Raw genomic sequence first — 9,484 nt, 5'->3', positions numbered from 1 at the left:
CCGTTTTTTTTTCATTCCGCATGGGATACACAGCTTGCTATACTTGCCAAATGTTTTGTTTATCGATGAAGATCTTTAAATAAGAACTGCTGAAAATGGGAGTGTTTCTTGTTTATATTTCTAGTCCGTCATCAGTGTTGTCTTCATTAAAAACAGCTTTTCAAAGCTCACCTTTTTCAGAGAAATGAGGTCATTGCTCCCAGAGCTTCAGATTGAAGTGGGGACTGAGTTGGTGCAGGGCATTGGACCCTCTATAAGACTGTTGGCTACAAAAAGTCAGCTGTTGTATTAATCCATGCAAGTTAAAAAAAGATTGTTTTCAATTATCATCCACTTACCGCGAAACACTGCCACGGACAACACTGGTGCTGGGTCCCGGACGCTGCTAGTTCTCCCCCGCCGCCGTAGCTTCCAGCTCCGCACGGCCGCCGCAGGGGAGACTACAGCTCCCAGCGTGCTCTAGGGATTTGGCACGCCCACTTGCCGCCAGTTCGCGCCCGGAGGCGCATAAACGCCAGGAGCTCCCTCGGTGGAGCGGGAGGCTCTTTTCATCCACTTACCGCGAAACACTGCCACGAACAACACTGGTGCTGGGTCCCGGACGCTGCTAGTTCTCCCCCGCCGCCGTAGCTTCCAGCTCCGCACGGCCGCCGCAGGGGAGACTACAGCTCCCAGCGTGCTCTAGGGATTTGGCACGCCCACTTGCCGCCAGTTCGCGCCCGGAGGCGCATAAACGCCAGGAGCTCCCTCGGTGGAGCGGGAGGCTCTTTTCATCCACTTACCGCGAAACACTGCCACGGACAACACTGGTGCTGGGTCCCGGACGCTGCTAGTTCTCCCCCGCCACCGTAGCTTCCAGCTCCGCACGGCCGCCGCAGGGGAGACTACAGCTCCCAGCGTGCTCTAGGGATTTGGCACGCCCACTTGCCGCCAGTTCGCGCCCGGGGGCGCATAAACGCCAGGAGCTCCCTCGGTGGAGCGGGAGGCTCTTTTCATCCACTTACCGCGAAACACTGCCACGGACAACACTGGTGCTGGGTCCCGGACGCTGCTAGTTCTCCCCCCGCCGCCGTAGCTTCCAGCTCCGCACGGCCGCCGCAGGGGAGACTACAGCTCCCAGCGTGCTCTAGGGATTTGGCACGCCCACTTGCCGCCAGTTCGCGCCCGGAGGCGCATAAACGCCAGGAACTCCCTCCGCGTCGCGGGACGCGCGCGGGCATCGCCGGGCTGAGCCCGGGCAGAGGGCGGGCCGTCTGTGGCCGTCAGGGGCCAAAGGAGGCTGGGCTGGGCCGCTCCTCTAAGCTCTGCTCCTTGGAACAGTGTGAACTATTTCCCACTGGCTAAGGCCATTTTATCTACTATTTGTCAGTCTGTTGCTCTGTTTAGAGTGTGTTCCTTTTATCTTATATTGTTTGGATTTTAGGTATTTGTGTTAGAGGTTCCTCACTGTTTATCGCTGTTGGCTCATTGGAATCATGGGGAAGTACTCCAAACCTACAGTTAGTCGCCCTATGACTAGACAGCTAGCCAACTCCAACCCACAGATCCCCAGTCTCACAGCGATAGATAAGATGCTGCAGAAGACAATCGGGGCGGTGGCTACAGCCATCGAAAATACTGAAAGACGGTTGTCGATTACACCGGCATTTAACATGGCCCCTCCTTCTGATGGATTGGCTGACTTATCTTCATACCAGGTGGATCCTGATGCGATGTCTTCCTTGTTGCCCTCGTTCACACAACTACCGTGCGCTCAGGCACAAATAGATGAGCCAGCTTTAGTGGAAGATGGGCCATCATCATCCTCCTTTGTTTCTATTGTGGCCCCCATAAAGCAGGTAAAGCCAAGGAAAAAAAAAAAACAGAAACTCAGAAAAAGGAGCTTTTTACCAGCTCCTCCTGTAGACAGCTCTCCCCTCGTGGCCCCGATCCATCACCCTCCTACTTCTATCCCTCCGACCTGGGTGACTACCTTATTAACTGACCTACAGTCTCACATAGATCAGTCCCTAAACCATCTTTTAAAAACCCTGTCATCCAAAATTGACAGTTTGGTATCCTTAGTTAATACCAAAGGTTTCGGGAAGAAGCAGCCAAACCAGGATTTAAAGTACAACATGGGTAGTATGGAGGGTGCCAGTACCCAAGTAACCCTCACCAATCCTACCCCCCAAAAACAGACACCTTTACCCCCGAACCAGTCGGTTACGGATCCAGGCCAGCCTTCTTTGGTGCATCCAACTGCCCCCTCCCCCACTGCTGGTTCTCGTATGCCCCCGACTGTGCCCCGAGCCCCTATTGTTGTTCCATCACATGAGCAGATTTCTAGCTGCAGGGATTTAGCTCCTCGGAGTTCGGACGGGGATGGAACCCTCCCTTCTGGGGGGGGGAACCGAGCCCTACGGAGCCCGGAAGATTCCCATCTTCTAGTCCAGCTTCCCCCGGAGGCAGCACCTTACGTGATCGTGCTCACAGGAGTTCCACCGCTAAACAATGGAAGGGGGGAATCTTACTCTGAATTAAAAAATAAAGTCATCCACTGGCTGTCCAAAAATAGACCATTGAAGGGAGCAGGGAGAGGGGAGATTCTTCATGTTCGGAGGGTTAACTGGCTGGGGACCCGCTCAAAGGACATAGGAGGGGACTGTGTCCTGATTAACTTTAGGGACCCCAGAGTAGTAGGACACATACTGGAGCAGGGAGGGCACCACAGAAGGGGAGCCATTGAGGCATCGCATTTGGGGTATTTTTATTCCATCTCCAATACTCTGGATCCAGTTGATTTACCATACTTCCACCAGGTCCCACATAATTCTTACTTTAACATCCCGGTTGAAAACCATTTCGGCGTGCTTAACGCGGTGGACTGACCATCACCTCTGAGTCCTAGCAAGGGAGGGTTTATGCCCTTGGGGGGGAATCAGGCTGGGGATGTCTATGATACGATGATGGCTTTTCCCCCGGCAGCTCTTGGCACGGAGAGTGGCCCTGGGCCCCCTTCTCCCTCATTTCTGTCCCTCAGCGCCTCGGTGGGATGTCTAGTGTTGAACCCCCTTGAGCATTCTGCTTCCCATAGCCCCCCCTCTTCCCCCCCTCCGGCTGACAGCCCACCCCGAATATCTATCCGGAGACCATTAGTTGGGTCTTGGAATGTGGCCGGATTGGAGTCCAAACTCTCTGATCCCGAGTGGGGAGAGCTAATGGACAATTATGACATCTGCATATTCCAAGAAACCTGGCTACGGTCCATACCATGGAGGGTGGGTTATGCATCGTTTTCGGCCCCAGCAGTCCAAGGGGCGAGAGGAAGACCTTCGGGGGGGTTAGTAGTATGGGTTGCAACACACTTGGGGTGCTCAGTAAAGTTACTGGATCCAAAGTCCCCTGACATCCTATGCCTGCTACTCACTTTCCCCGCTAGCTACTCGCTAGTAGTAATAAATGTCTACTTGCGCCCCCAGCCGGTACAGTTGGGTCTGTCGATCTTGGGCGCCCTGGAAGACGTTTTACATTCTCTTCCACCCGCGTCCCATAAACTAATTGGCGCAGATCTTAATTGCCACTTCGAACCCCTCCTTGGGATTCCCTCCCCCACCTGTGACGAGGATGAAACCTATCTAATCCCAGACCTCATCTCCTATCCTGCCAAACGCCTTTCCCCTCTAGCCCTTGAGATTAATAGGCTTACCATTGCACACTCCTTGCGGGCCTGCAATGGTAGACTCTGCCCGGACGTGCCGGGGTCTTTCACCTTTAATAGATCCGGGAGCTGTTCGACTATCGACTATGTTTTGGTGAACGTGGAATTTTGGGGCCACTTGGCCGCCTTTTCTGTTATTCCACGGGTCGATAGCGATCACAACCTACTGTCACTGGAATTGATTAACAAGTTAGGTGGTAGTGAATTCTCTAGGCCCCAATCACCATTACATAGTGAGAATCTGGTTCTAGTGGCAGGTGGTAGACGGATCAGGTGGGAAAGGGTAGTGTCTGATGACCTAAAGCTTGCTGATATATATAGCACTGTGACCCGCTCCTTGGAAGCAGTCTCCCACCTCTTGAGCCCCGCCGGGGACATCCCGCAGTCCCGACTCCTCGATCTCCAGACCATCCACAAGGCTCTCCTTGGCAGTTTGGCTAGCTTCTTTTACAGCCCTACTGCCTCAAAACCAAGGCCTCCTAGGCCCGAGCACTGGTTTAATGGTACCTGTAGGCGGGCTAAGTCTGCCCTGTTAAAAGAAGTAAAAGAGGGTACCTTGTCTAGTATCCGGGCGGCTAGGGCCATCTACAAAAACCTGATCAAGGAAGCAAAAGCCGAGTGGGAGGATCTAAGGTGGCAAAATTTACTGCAAGCTTTAGTAGACCGTGACTCGAGGGCGTTTTGGAACATTGTCCGAACGGGCACGGTAGCCAGTACCCCTGCAATTATTCCTAACCTCAGCGAGGAGGTCTGGCTCGCCCATTTCCAACCCCTCTTCTCGGTCAGTATCCCCCCGGGTGACACCGATGCAGGCATGTCACGGATTGATATTGCAACGGATCTGTTGTTTCAGGATGAAATTGAGATTTGTCCCTTTTCTCTTTCAGAAATAGAATTGGCCCTCAATTCCCTATCAGTAGGGAAAGCGCCGGGGCTTGACAAGATCCCTGGTGATCTCTACAGAAGTGATGTAAAAATCTGGGCCCCTTATATATGTGTGTATTTTAATGCTATTTTGCAGGGCCTTAGAATCCCGGACACCTGGTTGGGTGCAGAAATTATACCCATCCACAAAAAATCTTCCCCACTGGATCCAGCCAATTACCGCCCCATAAGCCTGATTGATGTTTTACAGAAGCTGTTCGCCCGAGTCCTCTTATCCAGACTGCAGTTCTGGATGGAGGATCAACAAATTCTAACCTCCCTCCAGGCGGGGTTCCGAGCCAAGGTTTCTACTATTGATCAACTATTTAGATTACTTTTGATCTATTGGAAGACAGTCAGCATGGGTGCTGGCAATTTGTATCTGATTTTTGTGGACCTTCGGTCCGCTTTTGATATGGTGCAAAGGGAAAAACTCTGGGCCCTTTTGCTAGAGATGGGTGCCCCCCCCTACCTTTGCCATTTATTCAAACGCCTCCACAGGCACCTATGCAAGGGTGAGATATGGGAGATGTGGGGAAATCTCTGGGCCATTTCCGGTTGAGAAGGGTGTGAGGCAGGGCTGTGTCCTGGCCCCCACCCTTTTCTCCCTTTTCATCAATGGGCTGATTGAGTATCTTCTGCGCTCCGCTAACCTGGACTCCCCTGTACTGGTGGGGCGTAAGGTCCCGGCCCTAATGTTCGCTGATGATACGCTCTTGTTATCTCAATCTTACATGGGCATCCAGCGTACATTAGAGGCCTTCTGCTCCTTTTGTAAAATCAGGGATCTGGAACTGAACCTTTCCAAGACCAAATTTATGGTTTTCGGTTCTAATTCATTTAATTGCCCCCATCCTAAACTGGGAGATGTTGAGTTGGATAGGGTTGCCACGTTTGAGTATTTGGGGGTGACCCTTAATGATAAAATGAATTGGGGGTCCCATTTGGCAAAGGCAAATTTGAGATTAGCCCAATCAGTGGGGGGCATCTTGAAGGTGTTTAATAACTCCTCTTTTAAACCTCTGGGCCCTCCTATGGAAATCTATAAATCTCAAGCCAGAGGAGGAGCACTTTATGGCGCTGAATTATGGGGATATTCCACCCCCGCTTCCCTCTCATCTATTGAGAATTCTTTTATCAGGAGATTGCTGAAACTACCTGTCAGCACCCCATTAATTCCTCTAAAATGGGATTTGGGTTTGGTTCCCATAGAAGAGATTGCCCTGAACCGTCCTCTTCAGTTCTGGAGGCGTCTTTGGTCAACGCCCGAGTTGGTAAGCTACAGGATGATCTTGGTGACATTATGGCAAGGGGAAAATCGGATAAGATCCCTTGGCTTGCCTACATAAAGAACCTCTGCAACCTAATTGGGATGGGGAATCTATGGTCCGCCCCGGAAGAGACCTGCCGTACACTCTCGAAGAATTCATTGCGGGAGGTTTTGAAATCTTATAGGAAGGGAATTCTATTCCACTCCTCCCTGGGTAGGCTTACTGACACCTTTTTGGATACTAAGTGTAGTCCCCAGTTTGAAGTTTTCCTGGACGTTATCCAACCACCTTTGGCAAAGAAACTTTACATCCAGTTCAGACACGGTTCGCTTCCGCTGAGAGATCTCACACACAGATGGTCCAATGTTGTAGATCCCGCTAGCTCGTGTCCCCTATGTTCCGCTGTCTGTGAAACAGAGCTGCATGTTGTTCTCTTTTGCCCTTTATATATTATTCCAAGAAAAAAGTGGATCATCCAGTTATGTAAGTCTAGGGGTCTCAGGGACCACAAGGAGGTGTTTAGAATTTTGAAATATGATACTACCCCTTTGATAGTGTTTGTAATGGCTAAATTCCTTCTCTCAATGTGGTTTGCAAGGTCCAAATTTATGTCTTCCGCCACCCATCTCTCCTGATTCAGTATTACCTATATTACCATCATAGTACTTTGAGGTGTAATGTGTATTTCTTTGGCCCTGGATTAATTTTTAACAAATTGTTTTCGTGGAAAAGATCACGTTTTTCACTGCGTATGTTTTATGGAACTATTTTAACGTTTTAATGGATTACACTCTACACAATGCTATTTAATCATGTTTTAAATGTATATATGTATTTATGTCTTTTTATGGTATTATACCGAAATAAAAGCTTTGACTGACTGACTGAATTATATATTTTAAATGTGATTTTAAATCGCTTCTGAATACCATGAAGATATGTCCACATCTCTGGCATTTCCCCTGTGGGTTGCAGAGTACATTACTGCTTTCAGAGCTGGATTAGCGTCCATCGCCCAGCCAAGCCTCCTGCTGGTGGGGCTGGTTTGATCATTTTTGCTAGAGCAAATTTTTGTTTCCAGTCAGTCATGGTCATGTACTATTTTATCATACATCGCATACATGCTTTTTTTGGTACTGCTAAATTCTTAACAAATTCTCCTTCAGTTCAGGATATGTGCGCTGTGCCAGAGCTCTCCGGGGTTGAGCCCAATGTTTAAATTTTTGAATTGTGTGTTGGACCTTGCAATATTTTGGACTTAATACTTGGGAAGGACTTGTATCCTCCCCAATTGATATCTTTTTTTTTTTCAGTCCGTGTTTAGGAAATGGTGATTCCCTGCGTCTTGGTCAGATAATGCTACAGCTGTCATTGCTTGTACCATGTGTGGGAACAATAGATTTGTTGTGACATCCATTTATGACTCTTTATTGCAGAGAAACCATTTTTAGGTCTCGCCTGACCCAGCGCATGCGCTGGTCTGGCAAGACATTTAGTAGGTGGGTTTTGAAAGTGCTACCCACATATTTGTGCTGGCTACAAGCTTAAGTGCACGATGGTGTGCACGCACACAGCTGCTCCCCGCATTCCCCCCTCCCTTCTCGCCCAGCCATCTGCCTTTCCTGCGCCAGCCTTCAGCACCATATCCCTCCCCCCGCTGCTGCGCGCGCATCCCTAGCGTGCTTTAGCGCGTCATCGCGATCACTTTCGCTTTCAGAGTGATCGCGATCGCAATGACGTTCGCTTTTACGGCCGCGCGACGTTACTTTTACTGCCGCGCAGCCAATGCTTGTTTGTTTTGTTGACCTTATGTACGGTTAACATTCGTTAAATGAATATCTATTCTTGCTTCGGGCAGTTACTAGATGTATGGCAAAACAACAATGCACAATAGGTTTCATTACAATGTAAGCTAGTGGAGTCCGCGTGTTGTGCACTTTCTTAAGGAAAGTACAAACTGCTGGTGCACCGTTGCTTGCTCTGCCCTTCCCAAGGCATTGCCTTTCAGTAACATTTAAGTTGTAGCTTGTTTCGGGCAATAGTTCTAAAACTTTTTTTTTTTCTTCTCCATTTGTAACATTGTTAAATGAATTGGGAGTCTGTGTGTCTACTCTTGTATGCCAACGGTTGGAATCTAACCTTTAATGAACAGTGTATTTGCCTTTGTAGGGAATAAAGGTGACACGGTTATTCAGGTGACGTGATGAATCTGCTTTTTTCACATTTGTCTTTTTATGAAGTCACTTATTTTAGGCAAAAATGCATTTGTGAGGCATGTCTTGGCTTATATTTGTACTGTGAATATTTTGCCATTTTTATAGCGCTGTAGCGCTAACGACAGCATAGAACCTTCTATCGAGTTGCATAAATTCGATCACAGACATAAATCTAGTTTGTCTTTAGAATGACATCCCCAGTGATGTATATTTGTTTCTGTTTCCAGTGAGTGCCTTCATTAGTTTCCACCGTTCTTTTTAGTTGGTAGTTACCCTGTTTCTTTGTTCTTTATTGGGCATTCCTTTCCCATGGGATCCAAATCAGTGCGAGATTACAAAAATATAATTTGCGGCTGAAGCGCTTAATTATCCCTTTTGAGATGATTATATTTAAATCTGTTATTCTTACTGTTATTTTGAGATTTATGACTTGGAGATGTACAATATTAACTGTGAAGCAGTAAGCCTCTCACTGAGGATATGATTCAATTAAAAGTTTAAACAGATTGAAGTCATTTTGTTTAACCGTATAATTGAAAACGCCTCTGTGATATTAACAAATATCTAGCAATTGTGTGAAACTGTATTCAGTAGGTTGAACTTCATTGTAAAGCAGGCTTAATTTATTTTATATCTACAATTGCCTATTTGCGTGGTTATTTAAGCTGCCAACAAAGAAATGGGAGTACATTACCAACATAACATTTGAATAATTTACCAATATCCTTTCTTAATGTATTCAGGCTCCTGCAGAAATAAACCCACATTCCTACTTGACTGTTTTTATCTCCTGTTTGCTTATAACTTTTACAAAGCGCTGCATTTGTTCAATTCACAAATCTATTGTGTTTTGGTAAGAGTTGAATCCGACCTCCCACCAGATCCTAGCGTGCCATTTGATGGTTTCTTAAGACAAGCATTGGCATAGCCAATAGGTCTCGCCTTTGGGGCCTTATAAGTGTTTAACCATGCAACAGTTAATGTTGTTGCACCAAGGATATTATGCTGCATAACTAAATACTTATAAGGTCCCAAAAGCGAGACCTATTGGCTATGTCAATGCTTGTTCTTGCTAGCTACCATCGAAGGTACCATGGAGAGTTTAGCATCAGAGGATCCAAGTGTTCTTTAGCACTTAAATCAGTGTGGGGATTCACCCCTCGTCCAAGTCCAGATTTATGGATCTGTTTTGAGGGAATCCTATTCAACAAAGAACTTCATCCATCGTTTAGTGTGGATGGACCCCTATAATACTGCATTTACAGGTAAATAACGTTTTCTTGTCGGTGCTGTTGAGGATTCAGAGTGGAGATCCAGGTGGAGCTTTGACATTAACTTCACAAAGGTTTGACTGCAGCTCTCATAAATCTTGT

The 9,484-nt window shown here is 47.7% G+C and overlaps 1 protein-coding gene across 1 annotated transcript in view; it reads left to right on the top strand.

Annotated features, from left to right (window-relative positions):
* Positions 1-9,265: 9,265 nt before the first annotated feature.
* The window catches only part of LOC146870289 (uncharacterized), a 112,926-nt gene continuing 112,707 nt past the window's right edge, over positions 9,266-9,484 (top strand). Inside the window, 1 exon segment of the mRNA XM_085642461.1 lies at positions 9,266-9,376. Coding sequence (XP_085498587.1) covers positions 9,349-9,376 — 28 coding nt within the window. The 5' untranslated portion in view covers positions 9,266-9,348.

This window comes from Triturus cristatus, chromosome 1_1 (genome assembly GCF_964204655.1).
Source record: "Triturus cristatus chromosome 1_1, aTriCri1.1, whole genome shotgun sequence".
Lineage (NCBI taxonomy): Eukaryota > Metazoa > Chordata > Amphibia > Caudata > Salamandridae > Triturus > Triturus cristatus.
The sequence above is the reverse complement of the archived record's forward strand: the minus strand, read 5'-3'. Positions and strand labels throughout refer to the sequence as shown.